This window comes from Balaenoptera acutorostrata, chromosome 9, assembly GCF_949987535.1.
Source record: "Balaenoptera acutorostrata chromosome 9, mBalAcu1.1, whole genome shotgun sequence".
Lineage (NCBI taxonomy): Eukaryota > Metazoa > Chordata > Mammalia > Artiodactyla > Balaenopteridae > Balaenoptera > Balaenoptera acutorostrata.
Window position 1 is genome coordinate 14,786,284 of NC_080072.1, and position 27,529 is coordinate 14,813,812.

General features: G+C 41.7%; 2 protein-coding genes across 10 annotated transcripts in view; one reads left to right on the top strand and one right to left on the bottom strand.

Annotated features, from left to right (window-relative positions):
• Nucleotides 1-14,976, bottom strand: part of ATG13 (autophagy related 13) — a 49,889-nt gene extending 34,913 nt beyond the window's left edge. For 2 of the 7 annotated variants that reach the window (XM_057552083.1, XM_007181160.2), the window contains exons 1-2: nt 14,620-14,975; nt 14,141-14,253 (exon numbers count right to left, since the gene is read on the bottom strand). The gene's annotated coding sequence lies outside the window, so the exon portion shown is untranslated. Of the gene's footprint in view, nt 1-14,140; nt 14,254-14,619 lie in introns of all 7 variants that reach the window. The other 5 variants (XM_057552085.1, XM_057552082.1, XM_057552081.1 and 2 more) reach the window with 4 other exon arrangements.
• Nucleotides 14,977-15,249: 273 nt separating this feature from the next.
• On the top strand, nt 15,250-26,810 carry HARBI1 (harbinger transposase derived 1). 3 transcript variants are annotated; one of them, XM_007181157.2, is made up of 3 exons: nt 15,250-15,373; nt 16,344-17,162; nt 24,035-26,810. In XM_007181157.2, the coding sequence occupies exons 2-3, from the start codon at nt 16,493-16,495 to the stop codon at nt 24,412-24,414; spliced, it is 1,050 nt and encodes a 349-aa protein (XP_007181219.2). In that variant the 5' UTR covers nt 15,250-15,373; nt 16,344-16,492; the 3' UTR covers nt 24,415-26,810. The 3 variants fall into 3 exon arrangements, with proteins under 3 accessions (XP_007181219.2, XP_057408009.1, XP_007181220.2); XM_057552026.1 differs by lacking the exon at nt 15,250-15,373 and adding an exon at nt 15,450-15,576; XM_007181158.2 differs by lacking the exon at nt 15,250-15,373 and adding an exon at nt 15,833-16,243.
• The last annotated feature ends 719 nt before the right edge of the window (nt 26,811-27,529 follow it).

A 27,529-nucleotide genomic window follows, 5' to 3' on the forward strand; every position in this document is an offset into this window, starting at 1 on the left:
TACACATCATTTTCATTAACAGAAGTTCATAACAACAAATAATTCTGTCAGGTTCCCACAGTGTTTAGAACATGTGCAGGCTTCTGCCATACTAAAATGTTTTTAAACAATTATCTGAAAATAGAATGGATAAGCAAAATGTGGTATATACATGCAATGAAATATTATTCCGCCTTAAAAAGGAAGGAAATTCTGACACATGCTACAACATGGATGAACTTTGAGGACATTATGCTAAAGTGAAAAGAACTAGTCACAAAAAGACAAATCCACTTATATGAGGTACTTAGAGTAGTCAAAATCATAGAGACAGAAAGTATAATGGTGGTTGCCAGGAGCTGGGGGGAAGAGAGAATGGGGAGTTGCTGTTTAATAGGTAGAGTTTCAGTTTTACAAGATGAAAAGTTATGAGGACGGACGGTAGTGAAGGCTGCACAACAATGTGAATGTATTTAATGCTGCTGAACTGCACACTGAAAAATGGTTAAGATGGTAAATTCTGTTGCTTGTATTTTAACACACACCCAAAAAGAAAAAAAATATGCCATTACTAAATAAATAAAGTTTCCCATTATTATGTAATGGATGTAGATAATCACCAACACCCAAATACTAGACAGAAGATTCTACAACACTGCTCAAGTGCAAATGATACAATCAGGTAAGGGAAAAGTATAGTTATCTGGATAGACAGGTTTTTTAGATCTTTTACTTACTTTCATACTGAAATGCTAATTTTAAATTTTAAAAATATGAGTTCTTCTTAGGCAGACAAAAACCATTTATCTCAACTACTTTCCCAATCCTCAATTAAAAGCACAGAAATATAAAAGCTATAAATAAACCCAGAAGAAGAAATAACAATGAAAGATGTCAACAAAATATTGGGGGAAAAAAGTGAACAGACTGGTTAAGGATAAAGGTTCAATGTTTATTTCTGCTCACTCCTAAAAAAAGGGTGGGGGACTTAAAAAGCATACACACAGACGAGAGACAACAAAATCAAAGTTCGGGAAGGTAGAAAGTAGAAGAAATAGATAACTGACTAAGCAGAGCACAGCTGATATCCAAGCCAGCAGCGGGAGAAACCCTAAACAAAGAAAGCTCTTCTGAACCAAAGAACCTAAGAAAGTCTAAGGAATTAGTCACCAGGTAGCTACGAAAGTAGGGTGGCAGATGGGGCTGAAAACAGGAATATTATTTGAAAGTCCACAGAAGAAGCAGTTAGACCCCACTCTAAGCCCTACACCCACACCATGACCCCACTCAGACCAGAACTGCCCTTCCTTCCTAACGTTAGAAGGCTGGACATTGGGAGGTCCCTAAATGGTGGAGTAGGAAGACCCTGATCTCACCTCCTCTCACAAAACTTACAATTATGTACAGAACAACTACTGAGGAAAAAGACCCTGACCCTAACCCTAACCTACCAGAAAAGATCTTCTACAACTAAAGATAAATAGAAGGAACCACAACAAGATGGGTAAGAGTAGGGAGTCCCAGTACAGTCACGACCCATGCCCCCAGTTGAGGAACCCACAAACATAAGAATAATTACCATTGCAGAGATTCTCCTCAAGGAGCAAGGGGTCTGAGTCCCACATTGGACTACCCAGCCTGGGGGTCCTATGCCAGGAAGACAAGCCCCCAGAATGTTTGGCTTTGTAGGTCTGTGGGGCTTACATCTGGGAGCACCAGAGGGCTGTGGGAAATAGAATGGAGTCTCTTAAAGGGCACACAAACTCTCACATGTGCCGGGACCTTTAAGGCAGAAGTAGTAATTTCAAAGGAGCCTGAGTCAGAACCACCTGCTGACCTTGAAGAGTAACTACCTGCTGATCTTGAAGAGTCTCCTGGAGAGGCAGAAGGCAACTGGAGTTCACCACGGGGACACAGATACTTGTGGCAGTCATTTTTGGGAGCTTGTTCTACCACATGGACACTGGTGCAATCACCATTTTGGAATCCTCCCTCTACCACTAGCATGGTGTGTGTGTGTGTGTGTGTGTGTGTGTGTACACACACACACACACACACAATGGAATACTACTCAGGCATAAAAGAGAATGAAAATTTGCTATTTGCAACAACATGATGGACTTGGAGGGTATTACACTTAGTGAAATAAATCAGAGAAAGTCAAATACTGTATATTATCACTTATATGTGGAATCTAAAAAAAAAAAAACAAATGAATGAATATAACAAAACAGAAACAGACTCATAGATAGAGAGAAAAAAATTAGTGGTTACCAGTGGGGAGAGGGAAGCGGGGAGGGGCAAGATAGAGGTAGGGGATTAAGAGATATAAACTACTATGTATAAAATAAATAAGCTACTAAAGGTTGTTGACTAACAATCAATCAACCAATCAGTCACCTACAAGGATATGTAGCCAATATTTCACATTTATTTAATTTATGTTTTTGGCTGTGCCATGCGGCATGTGGGATCTTTACTCCCCAACCAGGGATTGAACCCATGCCCCCTGCATTGGGAGCATGGAGTCTTAACCACTGGACCGCCAGGGAAGCCCAGTAGCCAATATTTTAGGATAAATGTAAATGAAGTATAATCTATAAAAAATTGGAATCATACCTGAAACTAATATAATATTGTAAATTATACCTCAATTTAAAAAAGTAAAAAAACACTAAAATAAATAAGAAAAATAAAAAGGACTGGACATTAACTTTTTGAAAACAGTGAATCAAAAACATGGTGAACTTTGGTTATCAAAGTCTTTATGAGACACTCCCTCTCCCACCTCTTGAGCTCCCTTCCTCACTAAGCTTGAAAAATACTGGCAGCCACAATGGAGGCTTTCATCAAGTAACTGGTGATCCTTGGCTGTCCCATTCACATTTGAGCATGAGGCACCGAAAAGACAGAAACTCAGGGTATATGAGTGAGTCTGGTAAACTGGTAGGGCTCCAAGAGGGTCATCAGGAACAAGCTGGGTGCAGCCTCACCCTTTTTTCAATGGAAAGAAACCTCAAGTGTCAGTATATAGAGGTTTTTCCCTCCAAAGACACTTAATTTCTCCAGAGGAGCCTCCAATCTCCTGCTGAAAACAAGTTTTCAACTCCTTTGGGTGAGTTACAGGAATGCAACTGTTGGATCATACGGTAAGAGTATGTTTATTTTACAAGAAATCATCAAACTGTCTTCCAAAGTGGCTGAAAGTTTGCATTCCCACCAGCAATGAGTGAGAATTCCTGATGCTCCATGATTTCTCCAGCATTTGATGTTGTCAGTGTTTTTGGATTTTGGCCATTCTAATAGCTGTGAGATGGCAACTCATTATTTTAAAAGATACCCCTTTTGGGGCTTCCCTAGTGGTCCAGTGGCTAAGACTAGGCACTCTCAATGCAGGGAGCCTGGGTTCGATCCCTGGTCAGGGAACTAGATCTCACATGCCACAGCTAAAGATCCCGCACACTGCAACGAAGATCGCGCGTGCCGCAACTAAGACCAAATAAATAAATAAATTTTTTAAAAAGATATATCTTTTGCAAATATTTTCTCCCAGTCTGTAGCTTGTCTTCTAGTTCTCTTAGACAACCTTAGTTTTTTTGAAAAGCAAATTTATACACGGAACTAATCTAAAGAGTTAAAGCTTCCTTGATTTATCTTAAGGATGAATGTTATTAAGCAAACTCAGTTGTTTTGAGTAACAGCTCCTGGCATATTAACAATATTGCTTTCATATTTGTTTAATGCCTACTTCTATTCACACATACTCTACAAAACAGTAACCTGAAAACTATTACAGAGATAACAGGACATTTTGCCTGCAATTAAAAAAACAAACTTGCTGACAAATGCTCAGCACAGCATTATTTTCAAGACTGATAAGTGTTTAAATAACACTTTATACACATAAAGTGTTTTTAAACTCATGTTTGTCATGCAATATGTAAAAGTTTGGGGAACACTGAAATTAAAACTGACAATTTTACATTTGCTTCTTCAACTAACAGTGGAAGAGCAGAGATAATCTTTTCTTGCCGTAGTCATTATTCTACAGCAAGAATTTTCACATTAGAATTTTCACATTTTCTCCAACACTGGTTTCAAAGGCAGTTGTACAATAAGTGGGGGGGAAAGAATACTTATTCACAGTAAATTGCCACTTAGTAAATGTATAATAAATAAAGATTTAGGAAAATCACCATTTTGGGAGTTCCCTGGCAGTCCAGTGGTTAGGACTCGGAGCTTTCACTGCCGTGGCCTGGGTTCAATCCCTGGTCAGGGAACTAAGATCCCACAAGCCGTGTGGCGCAGCCAAAAAAAAAAAAAATCACAATTTTGCAATCATCACAGGAATAACTGGTTCAAGCAAATCACCAGTAGATGATAAAACCACTGTAAATATACCTTTTGTCAACAAATTTTCACGCAGTCTTCCTGCTTATTGACTTATTAATTACAAAGAGAAGTCAGATGAACACAATCTTAAAGTAATCAAAGAAACATACCAACAACTGAAAAACTGACATTACATCCTCTTGATGTGATGTAGGGAGAAGGACATATCACTTATGTAGCTTTTCTATTAAAACTGTATAGGGGCTTCCCTGGTGGCGCAGTGGTTAAGAATCCACCTGCCAGTGCAGGGGACATGGGTTTGAACCTTGGTCCGGGAAGATCCCACATGGCACGGAGCAACAAAGCTCGTGCGCCGCAACTACTAAGCCTGCGCTCTAGAACCCGCGAGCCACAACTCCTGAGCCCACGTGCCGCAACTACTGAAGTCCATGCACCTAGAGCCCGTGCTCCGCAACAAAAGAAGCCACCGCAATGAGAAGCCCGCAAACTGCAACGAAGAGTAGCCCCCGCTCGCCGCAACTAGAGAAAGCCCACGCGCAGCAACGAAGACCCAACGCAGCCAAAAAAAAAAAAAAAAATGTATAACCCAAATCTAACCATGAGGAAGCAATCAGATGAGCTTATATTGAAAGACAGGGCATTTTACATAATAATGGGCTTGTACTCTTCAAAAAAGTCAATCTTATGAGAGAAAAAGTCTGAAGAACTGTTTTAGAGTAAAGGCAATAGGAGTATGACAACTAAATGCAATGCTTAACCCAGGACTTTTTTTTTTTTTTAAGTTGCTATAAAGGAGGGCATTGAAACAATTTGGCAACATTTGAATACCGACTGTATACTACATAACCAGTATTGCATCAATATTAAATTTCCTGAATTTGATACAATTACACTTTGTTCAATGTTCTTGTCTTAAGAGATACAAGTAACTTTTCTCAAGAGTCCAGGGGAAAAAAGAAAAAAGAAAAAAGTAAGAAATCGTGCGTTGTTCTATTATACAGTATGTGATACATACAGAGAGAAGTAAAGCAATGTGGCCAAGAGAGAACAATGTATGAATGTAGGTGAAGAGTATATGAAAGTTCACTGTAATATTCTTACAATTTTTCTGTATGTCTTACATTTTTCAAAAATAATCTAACAAACAAAATCCATTCTCATCAAATGGTCTATAGCAGGGTAAAGATCTTAACTAACTTTCACCCAGCATAAAAGTTTTCTATCTCCTTGTAGACCTATTTCAAATACAATTTTTGAAACATCTGAATGACTGCTCTAGCTATACTTCCAAGATCCCATCACAGGACATCCTTGCCTTGAGAGTGAAGGAGACAAGGAGTTCAATGCACTGCGCCATGTCAGACACGAGTTTCAAATCTCGGAGGACATCCAACAACAATGTGGACTGAACTAATGTGATTAGTAACACCCCACCCCTGCCCTCTACAGGTACACAAAAATGCAAATAAGATATGACAATAAAAAGGTTTTGATACACAGCTAAACCAGAAAGACTGAAAAATCCCAGGTTCCAGAAAAAAAGGTAAGTTAAAGCCATAGATATAAGGGAAAATTGATGCCAGGGAGCTGAGGTTTATGGGGAGCAAGGTCAGATTCTTATAATGAACACATGAGAACAAGAGTGGGGTGTGGGGGAATCACACCTCAAGCTTATGGGCAGGTAGAAACCTCCCCTGCAGAAAACCCCAGAGCCAAGTGCTCCTTGATCAGAGGCCAGAAGAATCCTAGAGAAGCAATGAAGAGCTTTGCCATCTATCATGGCAAGGTTGGGAGGTGGGGAAGTTACTCTCAAAACTTCAAAAGCATACATCAGTAAGGTACACAGATATAAGATCCAAAATTACACTACCTACATGGATGGTAAGGAAACAAAAAGCCAAGAAATTAACCTAAAAACTTGTCCAAAACCACTGAAACTCTTAGAAACAGGCAGAAGGAAGCCCGAAGGAGCCTTGAGAGAAGCTTTCACAGACTTGGATCATCAACAGCCTACTGCCAGGCCATTCATAACCCTTCCTTCCAACTTTTAGCTAGATGAACTCAGAATTTAAAAATTTGCAGATTGCACATGGAAATAAAACACCAAGAACTCAAAAGAACAAGACAATGTGAGAGACTACACATCTGAGATAGGAGATTGGGCAAGCTAAGAAGAAATACGCTTATTTATGAACTTGTTAAACACGTTGACTTAGAATGTTAAGGCAGTAGGTTAAAATTTTTTAAAGAATCACTTTAGTTTTTCTTAACAAACTGAGTTATAATTCACATACCATAAAATTTACCATTTTAGGGCTTCCCTGGTGGTGCAGTGGTTAAGAATCCGCCTGCCAGTGCAGGGGACATGGGTTCCGGCCCTGGTCCGGGAAGATCCCACATGCCGCGGAGCAACTAAGCCTGTGCGCCACAACTACTGAGCCTGCGCTCTAGAGCCTGCGAGCCACAACTACTGAGCCCGCGTGCCACAACTACTGAAGCCCACATGCCTATAGCCTGTGCTCTGCAACAAGAAGCCACTGCAATGAGAAGCCCGCGCACCGCAACGAAGAGTAGTCCCTGCTCGCCGCAACTAGAGAAAGCCTGCATGCAGCAACGAAGACCCAACACAGCCAAAAATAAATAAATAAATAAATAAAAATTGAAAATTTTTTTTTACCATTTTAAAGTGTACAATTCAGTGCTTTTTAGTATATTCACAAGGATGTGCAACCATCACATTTTTATCACATTGAAAAGAAATCCCACATCTGTTATCCATCACTCCCCTTCCCCTTCTCCCTGTCCTTGGCAACTACTAGTATGCTTTGTTGCTATGGACTTGCTTATTCTGGAAGTTTCACATAAAGGAAATCCTATGTCACCTTTTTGTGACTTGCTTCCTTCACTTAGCATGTTTTCAAGGTTCACTCTGTATTTTAGCATGTGTCAGTACTTCATTCCTTTTTATGGCTGAATAATATTCCACTGAATTGGTAGACTACATTTTGTTAACTGACTCATCAAGTGATGGACATCTAAGTTGTCTCCACTTTTTGGCTACTGTGAATAATATTCCTGAGAACACTCATGGGCAAGTTTTTGTGTTAACATATGATTCTCTTGGGTATATACCTACAAATGAAATTGCTGGATCATATGGTGATTCAACATTTAATTTTTTTGAGGAACTGCCAAACTGTTTTCCAAGGCAGCCATGATATTTTACATTTGGTAATCGCTTAATTTTAAGATTAGGGTATATAATGAGTACAGAGATGACAGACATTATGAATGGGTCTTTCCTTTTTTCTTTTTTCTCCAAGTATTTCCTTGTTACTCCTTTCCCTTTTAATCCATAATATATAACCCAGATAAATAGGCTATTGCTGTATCCTTTAAGGATTTTTTTAATTTACAAAAACAATGGATAGTTCTTCTCTCAGAAAACAAATGTAGTTGTAATTTGTATGACTTCAAGCTAATTTTAAAAAGTTTTTATTATGAAAAATTTTACACATCACTCAGCTTCAACAGTGTAGAGAATAAGTTCTTCCCTCAGCCTCTGCCAGAAACACACGTTAATTTCTCCCTGGAAGAAAATAATGTTGTCCTAACGCATAAATTATCTCTGTAACTTTTCAAATACAATTTCTGGCACATGTTAAAGTAAACCAGGCACTCAAGGAGACAAACACAAATGATCAAAATCCAAAAGATATTAGAAACACATTAAAAGTTATCAGACACAGACCTTAAAATTACTATGCTTAATATGTTCAATTAAATGAAGCACAAAATTGAGAATTTGGACAGAGAACAAAAATGTATAAAAAGTAGGTAAGTATGATCCAGCCAGATTAGTAGGGAGACATAAAAGTGAGCAAAAGAGACTAACAGTAGATTATAGTAGGGAGTCAATGCAGATTCTTCTATAGGTAAAAATTTAGGGACATTAATCTGAATATAGAGAAGGGGAGATGAAATAAAGGGACCAGAGGCAGGAAGACCAGCTAGGAAGCCATTTCAGTAATCCAGATGAGAGTTGGTAATAGCACTGGACTAAGGTGAAGCAGTCAATAAAGGAAGGAAAGAGCAAATAATTTCAAAGAAACAACTGAATAATTTGGCAAGAGATTATACAAAAATGACCCCAGATAATATCTCCAGCCCCTAAAACTGGGAAAAGTTAATTAACATCAATTACTGAAAAAATAATTATGCTTTCCAATTTTTAACAGTTTTAAAATGTTCTGGATTCAGGCTTAAAAGCTCAGTGTGGCAAATCAGGAGCAGTTAATAAGAAAAAACAGTTAAGGGAGTTCCCGGCAGTCCAGTGGTTAGGACTCTGCGATTCCACTGCAGGGGGCACGAGTTCAATCCCTGCACAGGAACTGAGATCCCGAAAGTTGGGTGGTGCAGCCATAAAACAACCCCCCCCAAAAAAAACCCAGTTAGGTACAAGTTCAAGGATAAAGGGAACAAAACTGTAATTTCCTCACTTTCTAGGCATCAGAATTAGTAAATCATAAAGATCTTTTTTTCCATTTAGAAAGTTCTTTGTAGACAAATGAGAAACAGAATGGAAAAGTTTAAACAACTGAAATAGTCTTCTACCAAAAGAGTTACAAAGAAAGTCTGAAAATAAAGAAGCAAGCAGAGATACACTCACTTGGGGTGGGGGGGAAGGAAGAAAAAAGAAAGAAAAGAAAAATAAAGCAGGGCCTTCCCTGGTGGAGCAGTGGTTAAGAATCCACCTGCCAATGCAGGGGACACGGGTTCGAGCCCTGGTCCGGGAAGATCCCGCATGCCGCGGAGCAGCTAAGCCCGTGCGCCACAACTGCTGAGTCTGCGCTCTAGAGCCCACGACCCACAAATACTGAAGCCCACGTGCCACAACTGCTGAAGCCTGCGTGCCTAGTGCCTGTGCTCCGCAACAAGAGAAGCCACCACAATGAGAAGCCCGCGCACCGCAACGAAGAGTAGCCCCCGCTCGCAGCAACTAGAGAAAGGCCGCGCGCAATGAGGACCCAACGCAGCCAAAAATAAAATAAATAAAATAAATACATTAAAAGAAAAAGAAAGCAGAAGTGTCAATATTTATGACAATTCCAGACCAGAAGTGATGAAATGAGATTAAAAGGGACATTCAGTAACGATAAAATAACCTCTGAAAATGATAGCCATAAACCTTTACCTGTAAGCAATATAGCAATAAAATACATAAAGCAAAAATTCCTAGAGATACTAGGAGAGCTTGATAAAACCAAAACTATACCTTAAGATTCAACATACCTCTTTGATATATCAAATAGATATAAAAAATTTTTGAGGATCTGAATAATAAAAAACAAGCCATTCAGGGCTTCCCTGGTGGCGCAGTGGTTGAGAATCTGCCTGCTAATGCAGGGGACACAGGTTCGAGCCCTGGTCTGGGAAGATCCCACATGCCGCGGAGCAACTAGGCCCGTGAGCCACAACTACTGAGCCTGCGCGTCTGGAGCCTGTGCTCCGCAACAAGAGAGGCCGCAATAGTGAGAGGCCCGCGCACCGCGATTAAGAGTGGCCCCCACTTGCCACAACTAGAGAAAGCCCTCGCACAGAAACGAAGACCCAACACAGCCAAAAATAAATAAATTAATAAAAATAAAAAAAAAAAAGATTTAAAGTAACTAAGTCATAAAGTAATCCATATAAAAAAAGAAGCCATTCATATATATATATATATGGTGGCATAGAGTGCGAGTCACTCAATCTTTTTGTACTTCAGATTCCTTTCTCATAGGGTTGTGGTGAGGATGAAATGAGATAGTTCCTGTAAAGAGTACTTGCCACATATGAGATCCTCAATAAAGCTCTTAGTTATCTAACTCCACCTTTCACATTATTCTCTTAGGTTCAAGGGACACCATAAACTGATCATGTTCTTGACCATTTAAAAAATTTTTTTCCAAGATGTTATTGCCCATAATCCAATAAACTAGAAACATATGATAAAAAGTTAACCGTGTATACACTAGGAAGCTTTTTATAATAAACACTGAAATAAAAACCAGTTACAAATGATCTAGAAATTAACAAAATGAAGAATATTTGACAACAAATGAGACACAGCAAAAGAAGAATTCAGAGGAAAATTTATAGCCTTTATAATTAAAAAAAAAAAACTCAAATAAGTATTCAATTTAAGAAACCAGAAAGTAAAATAAACCAAAAGAAAATGGGAAGTGGGAATAAAGATAAAAGACAAAAGCTGTGTTTGATTAACTACGGAACAATTTAACAACCAGTCTACAGAATACATAAGGCCAATATCTGATTTCTTGAAAATTCCAACAGAAACAGATTAAAGCATAAAAACACCCTTAAGCTTATATTTAAAACAGGGCATTTACACCTCCACAAGTATGTCTCTACATAATCTCTACTAATGACATAATAGCTCTGGGCAATACAGGACGAATGTGAGGGTGGGGACAAACCACCCTGGAAGGCCTGGAAAGAATAGTATGATTTTTAACTCTATTTCTTTCATATTTGTATGAATCAAAAGTCAAGAGTGAAAACAGTATTTTCCAAAATAAGAATACTGGGTTATCACTTCTATACATTCTTTATTTACCTTTATTTTTACTAAGATACTATTGACAGACTGTGCATGTTGAGTTGTTTTTCTATGTAGTGGTGATTCACAATCTTCTCCCTTCTCTTGTAACCAAGGGCATATGGGGGACACCACCAGGGCAAAACCAAATTTCTTGTGCCACCTATACTGGTATTTAGAGGCTTTCTTTTTTTTTTTTTTAGAAAGGTAATTTTAAATTTATTTATTTATTTATTTATTTATTTTTGGCTGTGTTGGATCTTCGTTTCTGTGCGAGGGCTTTCTCTAGTTGCGGCGAGCGGGGGCCACTCTTCATCGCGGTGTGTGGGCCTCTCACTATCGCGGCCTCTCTTGCCGAGCACAGGCTCCAGGCGCGCGGGCTCAGTAGTTGTGGCTCACGGGCCCAGTTGCTCCGCAGCATGTGGGACCTTCCCAGACCAGGGCTCGAACCCGTGTCCCCTGCATTGGCAGGCGGATTTTCAACCACTGCACCACCAGGGAAGCCCTAGAGGCTTTCTCTAACAAACTGGCTCACATTTACTCTACAGTTAAAAACAATTATTTAAAATTAATTTTACATCCTCTTAAGGGATTTAAAATCTTTTTAAAGATTCAAAACTAATTTTACATCCCTTTAAGGATTTTAAATCGTTTTAAGATGTAAAACCCAAACTTCAAGTTGTTGTCTTTTTTTTTTTTTTTTTGGGCTGTGCACCACTAGGCATGCGGGATCATAGTTCCCTGACCAGGGATCAAACCCGTGACCCTCTGCGGTGGAAGCGTGGAGTCTTAACCACTGGACTTTGAGGAATTCCCAAGAAAAGTTTCTTTTTCCCCTTGGTCATAGAGGACTAGTTAGCTTCCTCTGCATTCTCCCTTTGCATACACTGCCTTTATGCTGTCAGGGACTACCTGCAGTTTTTACTGCTCTCCACAATTTGACAAAGAGGAGGCAAGGACCAGTAACCCTGTGCACCCTCTCTTCTATTAAATCCATGCATGAAAAAATGAGGCCCTATGTTAATTCATTTTACTCAACTCAACACCCCAAGTTGGAAATTACTTCTAAATTATCCACACATAAAGTTTAGGTAAGCTTTTTCCAAGAATAAGCTTTTAGTAAAGTATACATATTTTAAGACTCTAAAGTCAACATACAAAGCCAAAAAAATTTTAAGCAATATAGTAGTTCAAATAATAGCTGAATAGCCTGCATTTCTTACTCAGTGAGTTTCTATACTTTTCTTCCATTAAAAAATAAAACCAGGGACTTCCCTGGTGGTCCAGTGGTTAAGACTCCTCGCTCCCAATGCAGGGGGCCTGGGTTCGATCCCTGGCCAGGGAACTAGATCGTGCATGGTGCAACTAAGAGCCTGCATGCCACAACTAAAGATCCGTGGTGCTGCAACGAAGATCCTGCAGGAGGCAATGAAGATTCTATGTGCTGCAGCTAATACCCAGCGCAGCCAAATAAATAATTTTTTTTTTTTAATTTTTAAAATTTATTTTTGGCTGTGTTGGGTCTTCGTTGCTGCACGTGGTCTATCTCTTGTTGTGGTGAGCGGGAGCTACTCTTCGTTGCAGTGCACGGGCTTCTCATTGCAGTGGCTTCTCTTGTTGTGGAGCACGGGCTCTAGGTACGCGGGCTTCAGTAGTTGCAGCATGCAGGCTCAGCAGTTGTGGCTCATGGGCTCTAGAGCACAGGCTCACTAGTTGTGACGCATGGGCTTAGTTGCTCCGCGGCATGTGGGATCTTCCCAGACTAGGGATCAAACCCATGTCCCCTGCATTGGCAGGCGAATTCTTAACCACTGCGTCACCAGGGAAGTCCCATAAATAAATACTTTTTAAAAATAAATAAAAACAAAAAAACTTAAGTTGAATAATAAAGGGTCATAGAGTGAGGAATGCAGTGCTCCAACCATAGTGTTATGAATATCATTTTCACCTCTTCTATAATAATGTAAAAAGTGTTTAAAAAGTAAAAGTTCTAGGGATTTCCAAGCATTACTAAGATTAAAATAAGTTCCCTCCAGATAAAAATTCCAAAATAAATAACTTCCACTCCCAATGGAACAAAATGTAATTGCAGAGCTTTGGTAATGAACCTTATCAAGTGACAGCAATAAGTTCTATAGTGGTTGCACTTTCTGATTAGTCAAAATTATCTTTGAAAACTCACTCATGTAGTAGGGCGCATGTCTTTGGAAGCTCAATGTTAATGTCTTAGGCTTCTTTTTGCATTTAGGCTATGGACACCCTGCTCTGAGTCATGGAGGTCATAAGCTGATGCACCTGGGTGGATGCAAGCAGGAAAGACAATGAAAAAAAAGAGATTTCTTGCCCCCACCTCCATACAGTAGTACAATTCCAGTAGGCGTATATGGTAGGACTGAATTGTGTCCAGCTGATTCTTAGTCCTTAAATAAAACAATATAATTTGGAGTATTTAGTAGCTGAAGACCTGCAGTTTTTGCAGATCCTAATAACCACTTGAGGGGAAAAAAAATACAAATAATAAGAACTGTTAGGTGTAAGTAAAGAAATAGCAATTTTTATGAAATGTAAATCTCAGAAGTTGCCATAGCCGTCTTAACTTCCAACCCAAAGGGGTACAATTTGAAAAGTGAGAGAATTAACTACATGCATTTTACTATACAGATCAATATATATGACATTTGCTTCATCACTTATTCATCATCCCCTGGGTATGAAAAATATTAACTCAGGATTCCCTTCCACAAGCACTTAACAAGACTTCTGCTCGGCTGAAAAATGGAGTTGAAAGAAACAAACGAAAACATATAATTTAATTGGAGACACGATATCCACACATGAAAGGACTAACACATAAAACAACACACAATAACCTGGAGTTAATTTAGTGTAAAGAAAGGATCTGTTGTTTCTTATTATTGCACATCTCCCATTGAAGGTGTTCAATAAATTCTTCCACCTTAGGAGATGACTTTTAAAGTAAGTGTAATGAAAAAATAGGCACTTTTGTTCTTTAAATATTCGTTCATTCACATCCATTCCCCCGCCCTCCACCCCTCTCTCTCTGGCTGTGGGACGGCCAGAGAGGAAGGAATACTAAAAGTGAAACGCTACACTGAATTGACCAGAAAAACTTGGTAAATAACTGATTGAGAAAGTGAAAACTGAGATGAGTTAGTGATGAATCCAAGAAGGTGCTTAGCCACTTACCCAGAGATTTACTTAATGAGAATGGATCGCAGGTTTCCACAGGTCATTCCACTGCCAGTAAGAGAGTCGTGAACCTTGGGTCCCTTTTTTCACTAGTCAACAGTCACCCTCACCTACACGCGGAGTACATATTTGGCACTCAACAAATCTTGATTGAATGAAAACCTATCTCATTCATACTGGTACCCAACCACAGAGTTATGGGCCCACAAATTCCTTCCAAAAAGCCTTACGACTTAACCCAAAGAGCTGAGAAAGCAGAGTCGAAAGCTCTGGGGATCTCTGTAAGGACTGGGAATGATCAAGGGCCAATGAAGCCTACAGTAACCCGACTTCCCAAAGAAAGCTTAGGGGACTGACCTACAGCTAGTAGGCTTCGGCTTCGCCAGGACGTACCCGACAGGCCGCAGGCCGCAGGTCCACAGCCTCCCACCCGGGGGCGCTGAGAGATCCGGGGGTATCCCCCCTAAAGTTAGTACCTGTGAAGCTGCAACACAGAGAGTGGCTCGGGGCTCTCATTACGGAGGCCGGGGCCTGGGGCCGGCCAGTTGCGCCTCCTGGCTGAGAGCTCCGCGCTCCGGAGCTGCACTGACAGCACGGGTCGCAGATAATACCTCTCGCCTCAGGAGCCTCGTGGCTCGCAGGCCCCGGGAGTTTCGTTCCCAAGACTGCGCGAGTTGTCGCACTCACGTCTACAGACGCTCTTCAGGGCTTCCCTCACAGCTCAAGTGATCACTCCTGCCTTCAGCCCAGCAGCCGGTCGCTTCCCGGCGCCGCCATCGTCACTGTTTGTTTTCATCCGCTTCGGTGACGGCGGGGGGGAGGAAGAGGGCTATGGGGGAAATACAGCTATCTAACCTCAGCCGCACTTTCGGCACACTATGGATGACCTACTTAATCTCTTTCCTCTTTGACGTTCCCATAAAAACTGGTTTCCTTACCATGTAAGTCTGATTCACCAATCTCTTCAAGCGTCTCAGAAAACAAAGGCGTAAAGAGGCGGTCTTTGAAAGAGCGTGAACCTTTGGGCCGTGTGTGGAATGTGCACCGGCGAATCGCAGGTCACGGCGGCAGCTGCAGTAAGGACGCGGCTTGGGGTGGGCGGTGACGCGGGGGGGGCGGTGCCTACACAGAGCTCCGTGGCGGCTTGTGCTCGGCCGCCGGTTCCGGAGGAGGGCCGGACCCGGCTGGGTGGGTGGGAAGTGCGGCTGGTAACCTGGCAGCCGCCGAGAGGTGGGTGAGCGGCCTCGGCTGACTTTGAGTGGTCGGGGCAATCACACTTCCGTATCCATTTCTAAGACATCTTTTTAAAAGCCTTAGAGGTGGAGTGTCCTCTCAGCCCTAGCTCTCCCAGCCTCTTCTTTTGCGCCTTCCTTCCAACCCGTCTGGTCTTCCCTACTTCCTAGCCCTCAGCCTCACGATTTGGATTTCTTGGGGTGAGGGGAAAGGCTTTTGTTACAACACAGAATCTCCGTCTACCAGCCTGGGTCGTGGGCGGTTTTTTGCCCCTTCTTCCCTTGTTAAACTAGTTTGAACGACGACACTCCGCCCCTCCCCGCCTCCGTCTCTTACCACTTACTTATCAGGTGGAGCCAGAGGGCTTTGGGTAATGAATCCTGCCGTGACTAATCCCTGTCCTGGGTAGCTATGACTTACGTCAGCTGCTTCGTGGCCTGTATAGTTAGGAGCAGACCTCTTTTACTTTGTGGATAATTATGCCATCACCTCCATTAATCTTTTGTTCTTCCCAGTTCAAATGCCAGGCATTAAATGAGCCACCAAAATTCAGCTCCCATTCTCCTTCAAACCGAAGCAAGCCTGTTGTGCAGCCATGAGTTAGTGGAGAAAAACCGAGTTACAGTTATAGCACCTTTTGAACAAAATGGAAATTTGAGAAAAGGATCTGTTGTAGCCTTTGAATCACTTTTTTTTTTTTTTTTTTTTTGATGTGGATGACTTTTAAGGTCTTTATTGAATTTGTTACAATACTGCTTCTGGGTTTTTGTTTTTGTTTTTTTTAATGTTTTTGGTTTTTTGGCCGCAAGGCATGTCGGATCTTAGCTCCTCCACCAGGGATCAAACCCGCACCCCCTGCCTTGGAAGGTGAAGTCTTAACCACTGGACCACCAGGGAAGCCCCTGAATCACTTTAAAGTCTTTGGTAGGTTTCTAATGTTTTTTGTTTTTTTCTTTAACCTTTACAGAGAGAAGATTATAAATGCCAGAGCCATTTAAATGATGGTTAGCTGTTGAATTCTGACACTTCCTTAAATACCTTCTTGCACCAACATCTTCAGTGGGAAGAGTTCAGGAAAAGTAGCAGAGGGAAGGAGAGACAACAGTTACATGTACCATGGCTATACCAATAACAGTACTTGACTGTGATCTCTTGCTATATGGCCGAGGTCACCGGACATTGGACCGCTTTAAGCTGGATGATGTGACAGATGAATACTTGATGTCCATGTATGGGTTTCCTCGACAGTTCATTTATTACTTGGTGGAGCTCTTGGGGGCGAGTCTTTCTAGACCTACTCAGAGATCCAGGGCTATTAGCCCAGAGACACAGATCCTTGCAGCACTGGGCTTCTATACCTCAGGTTCTTTCCAGACTCGGATGGGAGATGCTATTGGAATCAGTCAGGCATCTATGAGTCGATGTGTTGCCAATGTCACCGAAGCGCTTGTGGAAAGAGCTTCACAGTTCATCCGCTTTCCTGCTGATGAAGCCTCCGTGCAGGCTCTGAAGGATGAATTCTATGGGTTGGCAGGGATGCCAGGGGTCATAGGGGTGGTTGACTGTATCCATGTGGCAATCAAGGCACCAAATGCTGAAGACCTTTCCTATGTGAACCGCAAAGGTCTTCATTCTTTAAACTGCCTCATGGTGTGTGACATCAGAGGGGCACTGATGACTGTGGAGACAAACTGGCCGGGGAGCCTCCAGGACTGTGCTGTGCTACAGCAGTCTTCTCTCAGCAGTCAGTTTGAAGCTGGGATGCACAAAGAGAGCTGGCTGCTTGGTAAGTCTGCAGGTGTAAATGCTTCATTTTTGTAACTATAGAAAAAAGTTTGGGCAGAGTAGAATGAAATACAGGGGTCTATAGACCTGAGACTCAGTCCTGTTCTGTTTTAAACACAACCTCAGATGAGAACTCTCTTAGCCTTAATTTTTTTTTTTTTTTTAGCAGAACTGAAACAGAAGTAATGTTTTTTGTTTTTTGTTTTTAAGTCTTTATTGAATTTGTTACAGTATTGCCTCTGTTTCATGTTTTGGGTTTTTGGCCTCGAGGCATGTGAGATCTTAGCTCCCTGACCAGGGATGTAACCCACACCCTCTGCATTAGAAGGTAAAGTCTTAACCACTGGACCACCAGGGGAATCCCCAGCCTTAATATTTTTAAATCAACATTTAAAGGACACTTGTTAACATTTAAAAACATACAATTTGACCCAGCTCTTCTTGGAGGTACATGTTCAGAAATATGTAAAACAAAATTACAGGCATTTGCATCGCAGCAGTGTTTTGTACTCACAAACAACAATAGCAACAACAACCCTACAAAAGCATTCCCCTTAAATATAGCCAAGATACTTATCAATGCAGATCTGGTTAAATATAGTACATCCATACAATTGAGCCTTAATTTTTATCATCTGTAAAATGGTGAAAATAATGCCAGTGGCAGTAATACCTATTGTTAGGATTAGGGAATATATATGAAAGTTCACTCTAAAGTATTGTGCAAGTGTATTATTTTTGCCATTGGTGATTGTCACCATGATATCTATATGAAAATGATAGTAGACAGTGCGTTTATACAGTTCTTAGGGAAACTCACTTCATAGATCTGTTTGCCTGAGTGCCCTCGGAAAGCCTGGCTTAATGATCTGAGTAGGACAAGAACCTATTCAGTATTGAGCAGTGCAAACTGATGTGACTGTAGAGCTGGGAGGAATACAGTTAGTTAACAGTGATAAAACCCTTAAGCCTGGCAGCTTTCTTTTTTGTTTTCGTTTTTTTTTTTTTTTTTTAATTTTTATTTATTTATTTATTTATTTATTTATGGCTGTGTTGGGTCTTCGTTTCTGTGCGAGGGCTTTCTCTAGTTGCGGCGAGCGGGGGCCACTCTTCATCGCGGTGTGCGGGCCTCTCACTATTGCGGCCTCTCTTGTTGCAGAGCACAGGCTCCAGACGCGCAGGCTCAGCAACTGTGGCTCACGGGCCCAGTCGCTCCACGGCATGTGGGATCTTCCCAGACCAGGGCTCGAACCCGTGTCCCCTGCATTGGCAGGCAGATTCTCAACCACTGCGCCACCAGGGAAGCCCCGTTTTTTTTTTTTTAAAGCACCATTCTATGTGAGCAACAGGACAAGGGTTATCTTGTACACAACATGTTATGTGGGAGATGAAGGCACATTAAGGATTGGAAGACCTCTCTTGAAGGCCACTAATCATGTCTGCACTGCACATGCTCATAACACAGTGTTTTACATGTAATAAACACTCAGGAATTTTTCTCTTTAATGTGCTGACTGGCAGTTAAAGAAAAACCTCCCCTTGGGACTTCCCTGGCGGTCCAGTGGTTAAGACTGCACGCTTCCACTGCAGGGGGCACAGGTTTGATCTCTAGTCGGGGAACTAAGATCCCACACGCCACACTGGGCAGCCAAAAAAAAAAGAACCCTCCCACCCCCGCCCACTGTTCCAAGTGAGGAGAAGAGACTGCTGTCACACTGATTGGTTTAGAGCTGCCAGGGTACCCTGAGTAACATCTTGGAACTTAACTGATTTTCTTCAGTTGTTGCTTCTACATACTGTTGTCAGTGCCCCACCTTCTCGTTACCCTACTGGACCTTTGTCTTTTTTTTTTTTTTTTTTTTTTAAATTTTATTTATTTATTTATTTATGGCTGTGTTGGGTCTTCATTTCTGTGGTAGGGCTTTCTCTAGTTGCGGCAAGTGGGGACCACTCTTCATCGCGGTGCGCAGGCCTCTCACTATCGCGGGCTCTCTTGTTGCAGAGCACAGGCTCCAGACGCGCAGGCTCAGCAATTGTGGCTCACGGGCCTAGTCGCTGCACGGCATGTGGGATCTTCCCAGACCAGGGCTCGAACCCATGTCCCCTGCATTGGCAGGCAGATTCTCAACCACTGCGCCACCAGGGAAGCCCTGGACCTTTGTCTTAATCCCACCTTTTGCCTACTCTGAACTTTCAAATTCCATTTTCATACAGCTCCCACCAAGAAGTGAAGGGAAGACTGTTTGCAAGTGTCTCATCCAACTACTTCTTCCACAGCTGGGGAAGTACCTGGGTTCCAAGGTGATTTCTTGCAAAATCACTTTGGTACCCTAACTCTAAAGCCAGCTAAGGGGACTTCCCTGGTGGCGCAGTGGTTAAGAATCCGCCTGCCAATGCAGGGGACATGGGTTCGAGCCTTGGTCCAGGAAGATCCCACATGCCGCGGAGCAACAAAACCCGTGCGCCACAACTACTGACCCTGCGCTCTAGAGCCCGCGAGCCACAACTACCGAGCCCACGTGCCACAACTACTAAAGCCCACGCACCTAGGGCCCGTGCTCCACAACAAGAGAAGCCACTGCAATGAGAAGCCCGCGCACCGCAATGAAGAGTAGCCCCCACTTGCCGCAACTAGAGAGAGCTCGCGCACAGCAACAAAGATCCAATGCAGCCAATAAATAAATAAATAAATAAATTTAAAACACATTGTTTCTCATTTAAAAATAAATAAATAAAGCCAGCTAAAAATGATTGAGCACTTAGAATTTGTCAGGCAATCTTGTAAGCACTTTGCATTGGATTATCTCACTTAATCCTTATAAAAACTCTTAAGGAGTTAAACACTAATATCAACATTTTCACAGAAGAGGAAATTAAGCACAGAACATCTGTGTCATTTGTGTTTATGTTTTAAACTGGATTATATGAGGAGTTACTCTATTTGGCAAATGATCCTTTTGTTAGGACTTCAAGGTCATGTATGAATTACTGATTTTCTTTTCCTTCACACCTTGGGACCCCAGATTCAGTTGGAATTATGACTTTAAAGTAGTTTGTTAGTTGTTTACAGGACATAGTTGAAAATAAGTAAAAATTTGGACAAATTTTTATTTATTTTTCTGATTGCCCTCTTTACCGAAAGAGTGGAAGTGGAAGAGATGGATATTGCAACAACATTTAACAAATGTTTACTAAGGCCAGTTTTGGTACCAGGCCACACGCTAGGCACTAATGATGCTGGAAAAGTATACCCACAGAAGTTGATGATGTGGAAATCGACTCCCTTAGTACTATCAGTTCTAACACAGACCCCTTGGAAATCCTCCATGAGCCGTAACAGGCAAACTAGTTTGAAGATCCCTTAACTAGTATAGTGTTTCACAAATTTTCCAGATCAAAAGAGTTATCTGGGAAATTTACTTAAGATGTACACTTCTGGGCCCCACTTCAAACTTCAGGAATGAGAATCTTCAAGAAAAGAAGACATCATTTTTAACACGTGCCCTAGATGATTTGTAATGAATAGATGTTTGGAAAACACTGGTCTGGACGTGTAGGGAAGACTGGCAGGATTATAAGGAATGACAAGATGTTAAAAGAGAGAGGGAGATAAGATGGTTGATTGTGGGACTTCCCTGGTGGCGTGATGGTTAAGAATCCGCCTGCCAATGCAGGGGACACGGGTTCGAGCCCTGGTCCGGGAAGATCCCACATGCCGCGGAGCAACTAAGCCCGAGCACCACACTACTGAGCCTGCGCTCTAGAGCCCGTGAGCCACAACTACAGAGCCTGCATGCTGCAACTACTGAAGCCTGCATGCCTAGATCCCGTGCTCCGCAAAGAGAAGCCACTGCAATGGGAAGCCCACGTAGCGCAACAAAGAGTAGCTCCTGCTCGCCGCAAATAGAGAAAGCCTGCGCGCAGCAACGAAAATCCAACGCAGCAAAAAAAAAAAAAAAAGAAGATGGTTGACTGTATCTTAAGAACACCATCAGATTGTAGAATGGTACTAGATTTGCCAAACCTAGAACTAGCTGTGATTCCCCCTTGTTTGTTTTGGTTTGTTTGTTTAGCGTATTTTCATCCTGGGTGTCATCCCTTCATGTCCTCATTCTCGTATGCCCCTTCAGAGGGCATCACCTAATTCCTCTTCTCTAAATGTACCTGCTCCTACAAACAATTCAGCCTGAGTTATTTCTTCAGCTCTTGGGCTAGTCTTGTTAAGCAGCTTTGGGTAAGATCTGCCAGAATGTCTCTTGGATGACTGATCATGTAAGCAATTGTAGTCTGTTTAGGAATTCTGATCCTAATCCCCTCCTGAGTGTCTGTCTTCCAGTGGTGCTTGGATTATAACCAGTTAATGATGATGGAGCATTTTATAAGCGGTCTACATTAACTAGCTTGTCTTGTATGTCTTCCCAATTAAGGCTCATACTGTTTCTTAAGAGACGTTTAACAAATATCTAGTATCTCTTTGTTTTGGTATTCATCTTAAATGTTTTTCTTATTCTCTTTTACAGCATTATACCATTGTTTTAGTGACTTTGAGTCTGACATTATTAGCATGTAGTGACTAGCTCCTTCCTCTTCCTGTGCCTGACATATCAAAGGATGGCTGACGTTTATTTTTATTTTCTCATTTGTAAAATGAGTTCAATAGTATCTGCCTAATGGAGTTGGGATTGGACAAGTCATAGATATTATTTTCATTATTATTTACAACATCAGTTTCTAAAATTCAGTATTTAGTAGGGATGAGTTCAATTAAAATAGGTTGTACTTAGGAGGAAAAAAGTCAGCTAAATATACAATTTGAAAATTTTGTGAGCCATCTCAGATATTTAAAGTTAATCCAGTATACCTAAAACTAATACAATGTTATATGTCAATATCTCAGTAATTTTTTTAATTTAAAAAATTGCATTTAAAATAAAGTTGGGACTTCCCTGGTGGCACAGTGGTTAAGAATCTGCCTGCAGGAATCTGGGACACAGGTTCGAGCCCTGGTCCAGGAAGATCCCACATGCTGCGGAGCAACTAAGCCCATGTACCACAACTACTGAGCCCGCGTGCCACAACTATTGAAGCCCGCATGCCTAGAGCCTGTGCTCTGCAACAAGAGAAGCCACTGCAGTGAGAAGCCCATGCACTGCAATGAAGAGTAGCAGCCAAAAATAAATAAATTTTTAAAATAAAATAAAATAAAGTTAACCCATGGGGAATTCCCTGGCGACCCAATAGTTAAGACTTGGCTCTTTCACTGCCATGGGCCGGGATTCAATCCCTGGTCAGGGAACTAAGATCCCACAAGCCGCATGGTGTGGCCAAAAAAAAAGAAAAAAAAGAAATGTAAGCTCCTAAAAGAAAGGAGTGCTATATGTTTGGAACAGTGCCTAGCACTCTCTGAACAATCCATAACTATTTACTGAAATTGATGGTGGGTGAGGAACACAGCAACTATACAAGTTGGTATTCCTCAGGTCTGTTTGTCTCAAATTTCTAAGGGGTTGTTCCTCTGAGACATTTCATCTTCCAGATTTAGTGAGTCAGGACAATTAAACATTATAGAAACATTGTACTATTGTAATGGGACATTGCACCCCAGTTTTGTTTTGGTTTTAGCACTTCCCAGGATTATTCCATAAAGAAGTCACTTAAGGGAAATGCCTTGTGTATATTATTTTAATTGACTTCTGATTTTATTTCTTTATCCCTATTACTATTTGCATCATTATATTTATGCTCTCCTTGTTAATGTGAAATTCTACCTGTTCCTCTATTACAAAGGCATGGTTCTAATGAATGTAATATCTAGGAAGGCAGAACACCTGAGTTCTGATCTCTGCTGGGAATTTTCTCTTATTCTTCTTAGCACTGGGAGAATGAATGATTATTGTCTATGAAATACTCTGAAATTCCTAGGTAGTGCTTTCAGACCTGACATTTTAATAGTAAAGTCAGAGATTTTTCCGCATAAGTGTTTTGAGGTCTCCTGGCAGAATTCTCTTTTTCTCTCTTGCACTCTCGCTCTTTAGAGATTTTGAAGATTGGCTTGCTATGTGATAGTTTCTATTAACTTTTTTTTTTTTTTGGCTGCGTTGGGTCTTCCTTGCTTCGTGCGTGCTTTCTCTAGTTGCGGCGAGCGGGGGCTACTCTTCGTTGCGGTGCGTGGGCTTCTCATTGCGGTGGCTTCTCTTGTTGCGGAGCACGGGCTCTAGGCACGTGGGCATCTGTAGTTGTGGCTCGCGGGCTCTAGAGTGCAGGCTCAGTAGTTGTGGCGCACGGGCTTCGTTGCTCCGTGGCGTGTGGGAACTTCCCGGACCAGGGCTTGAACCCTTGTCCCCTGCATTGGCAGGCGGATTCTTAACCACTGCGCCACCAGGGAATCCCTATTAACTTTTTATTAAAGAACAATATCTCTGAATTCAGAAAATCCTGGAGTTCCCTGGAGGTCCAGTGGTTGGGACTCTGTGCTTCCACTGCCGGGAGCCCAGGTTTGATCCCTGGTCAGGGAACTAGGATCCCGCAAGCAGTGCATCGCGGCCAAAAAAAGAAAATCCAGGAATTTCATTTCCTCCAGTGCCTTCACCTCTGTCCTACATTCTTTCAGACTTAGCTTTCTTTAGCCGGGTCAGCTTTTTTCTCTGTTGGTTTTAACCAAGGGTATTCCCAGCCAAGACTCACTCTAGTCTTCCTGCTCGTGACTAGCTGTGGGCTCTTTACCACAGCATTTCCCTCTTCATTTCCCTGGTGTGCTTTGGCTCCAGAAGCTGTTGCATTTTCTTGTCCATTCTCTGTACATGCTCCTGGATTTTCCTTTTTGTTTGTATTCCAGTTATAAACATCTGTGATGTCTTTGGGCCTTCCCCACAGGTGACAGTTCCTTCTTTCTCCGCACCTGGCTTATGACCCCACTTCACATTCCTGAAACTCCAGCCGAATATCGCTATAATATGGCCCATTCTGCAACTCACAGTGTGATGGAGAAGACTTTCCGAACCCTCTGCTCCCGATTCCGCTGCCTGGATGGATCCAAGGGGGCACTGCAGTACTCACCGGAGAAGTCCAGCCACATCATCTTGGCCTGCTGTGTCCTCCACAACATCTCCCTGGAACATGGGATGGATGTCTGGTCCTCTCCAGGGACAGGACCCGTGGAACAGCCTCCTGAGGAAGAGTCCGAGCACATGGAGTCCTTGGACCTGGAGGCTGAGCGTATCCGTCAGGAGTTGATGCTCACTCACTTCAGCTAATGTGGAAGGTGGGGAGGAGGGAGGCTTTCCAGAAGGAGCTGTGACAAACTTTCCCTCTCACCACCCCCTACACAGTTCCATCATCTAGCATGACTGAGCGTGTGGACACTTGTCACAAACTGACATTTAATCTGCGTGTTTTAGAAAGGTTGAGGCTAGGCCAGAATATCTCGACTCATTTGCAAGTTTATTAACTAAACCAAAACCTCCGAGACAACAGTTCTCTGCTCTCCACTGAACACCAGGTTAGCACCGCTCACTCATTTGAAAGTTCCCTGGTCGCAGACATTTATATTGTGCTTACAAAATCAAAGCAAAGGGAAAAATAGCATCTAGACAGCCAGAACACTTTGTTTCAGTTATCTAGAGATTTCAAAAGAAAACAATATTTGTCCTGAAAGATTTGGATGGTATTTTAGCTTTTCTACTTTACTACCTATATAGGCATAATCTGAGGCAAGTGTGAAGAGTAAATTTCAGTTGGGAAATGGTCTTCTGACATAAATAAATGGCTACTAATGTGATTTTTCAGCTTTGTGTTTTTAAGAGGAGGTTAGGGACAGTCCAAAACCTCCATCTTAATTCTGTCTGTAATAACTGAGCTGTGACTTGGACCTAGTTCCCAGGGAGAACATCTGGACTCCAATCTCTTACTTCCAACCCTGAGTCAGAGCTAAAGGCTAAATGGGTTTAAGAATTCAATCAGCTTCAAGAAGACAAGTCAAATAGAGACAAAACAGCAAGCTTACACTTTACAGGGGATCTAAAGACCCTGATAGATTGATGGGCAAAGGAAATTCACCCAGGTTTAGACAGTCCACATCTAAATAGATCACATTTCTTATGACCATGATGTTAGGATGTCTTTTTGGCCATTCTGCTTTGAAATTCCTTGTTCAGAAAGAAAGTTTAGGGGATACAGAAGACATGTATTAAAAAGGAGAGGTAAAAGGAATATAATTTCTTGGTTTGAAATGAATTTTGGAGTTAGACCTACTTGAATATCTTCTGTGCGAAGTGATGGACAGAATTTCTCAGGAAATAAATAATCCTCCACCAAGTCTTATTCTAAAATTATACTGATATAAAAATAACCTGATTGGAATAATGAAAGTGTGAATTAGGTTCACACATTGGTGCCTTTGCTGGGACAAAATAGAGACTTTCCTGAGGATTGTTTTGTTCCCAGTTTCTCAGCCATTCACCCATGTGATCCCTCAGAATTGTCCTCATGGATCATTTCCTACCTGCCTTTGGCAGTGTTAATCTGGTGATTTTCAAAGTAAAGAAATGAACAGCTGATGACAAAAGAAATTTGGAAATAAATTGAAGGTGACTCATCCACAAGATTAAAAACAATTATGGATTATTATCTGCTGTTTATTTCTGCTCCAAATGCTATTTTCCATCATCATCCTACTCTGTAAGGAGTGGGTCCATTTGGCAGGAGGTTGAGCTTAACAAGTGCAGTGATATTGCTGAGATGGGAGTGGACAATGAAGAGGTGACTGGAAACTTTTGTTCTATTCATTATGCAATAGAGGTGCCCTGTTATGGTTTTTTTTCTTTGTAAAGTTTAACCTGTGACCCGAGCTTGCTTTGTCTCCCTGATAAGGCAATATTTTAACTCTCACAGTCTTTCCAAGTTTCCTGAGATGGGTATTTTTCCCTCTAAAGTTTTGGTTCTATTATGAGTATTGCATGAGGAAAGGCATAGTGTCACCCGTGCATCTTAAGAGGCAAGGTGGAGTGTAATCTTGGAAAGTGCCTAGCATTTTAGCTTTCAAAAACCACATTAGGGCTTCCCTGGTGGCGCAGTGGTTGAGAATCTGCCTGCCAATGCAGGGGACACGGGTTCGAGCCCTGGTCTGGGTGGATCCCACATGCCGCGGAGCAACTGGGCCCGTGAGCCACAACTACTGAGCCTGCGTGTCTGGAGCCTGTGCCCTACAACAAGAGAGGCCTCGATAGTGAAAGGCCCGCGCACCGTGATGAAGAGTGGCCCCCGCTTGCCGCAACTAGAGAAAGCCCTCGCACAGAAACGAAGACCCAACACAGCCAAAAATAAATAAATAAATAAATAAATAAATCCTTCCCTCTACTTAAAAAAAAAAAAACACACATTAAAGGAAAATTGGGGTTTTCACAACTTAACTCATTAGATGGTGACATGAAGCCTCAGTGGGAGGGACAGTCTGGGGGAGAATTCATTAGCAATTTCAAGCCTATTACTTGCACACCAAAGATAATTTCTAAGTGCTGAACAGACTGAACATTGGCTGGAAGTGTTTTTCCCTGGGAGCATTTTATTTCCTAATAATTCCACAGAGTAACTGTTAAAATCTATTCCTTTAATCTCCTTTCGACCTGGATTTTTATAGGCCAGGATTTTTTTTTCAGTCCAGTTACACTTTCCTCAGAATGACCTAGGGGAGGGATCATGATCTGTATTTCCAAATTGCCAAGGGTTTGCTTATAGGGGCTTTTTACAGGTGCCTGAGAAGTCTTCTCTTGAGGTCCTTATTTTGGATTTATAGTATCTTCCTGGTATAGCTTTGGGACAAAGTCAAGGATTTCACCTGTCTTATATAAGCCTCATCTTCCCGTAGATGATTCCATCTGGCCAGCATAGGAGTTTTCCAGATTTGCCCTTAGCTGTTCCAAGACAGCAAAAGTCCCAGGATGTATTAAGGGAAAACCGCAATATTCGGTTATCAGCGGTTTACCAATTCCAAATTATACAAAAGAGGGACCATAAACATATTCTTAGTTTAAAATGAGCTAAACAGAGACGGAGCTCCTTTCTTGGACTGTAAAGGATCTATAGCAAGTTAATCTAATTTAGGGACAAAGAAACAAGACACAATTTTAATGGGATCATATATGAAAAAGTATAAGAGATAGGGAAGAATAAAATAGAGGCTAGATAGATAATAGACATACTACAATTGTATCCCTACCTGAAATAATAAACTGGAAACTCAAGAACTGAACTTAACAGCTGATTTCCCTGACAGTGGAAGGGAAGTTAAGAAGAGGTCAAGAAAATAAGAAATTGGAGTTTTAACCACTGTGCATGCATATATCCTCAGGTCCCTTTTGCTCCCTAGATCCC

What these genes read in the sequence shown, in the direction of transcription:
- HARBI1 (XM_007181157.2), top strand. Translation starts at nt 16,493, where the DNA reads ATGGCTATACCAATAACAGTACTTGACTGTGATCTCTTGCTATATGGC. An exon ending in CAAAGAGAGCTGGCTGCTTG is followed by an intron (nt 17,163 to 24,034) that starts GTAAGTCTGCAG and finishes CCTTCCCCACAG; the next exon opens with GTGACAGTTCCTTCTTTCTC.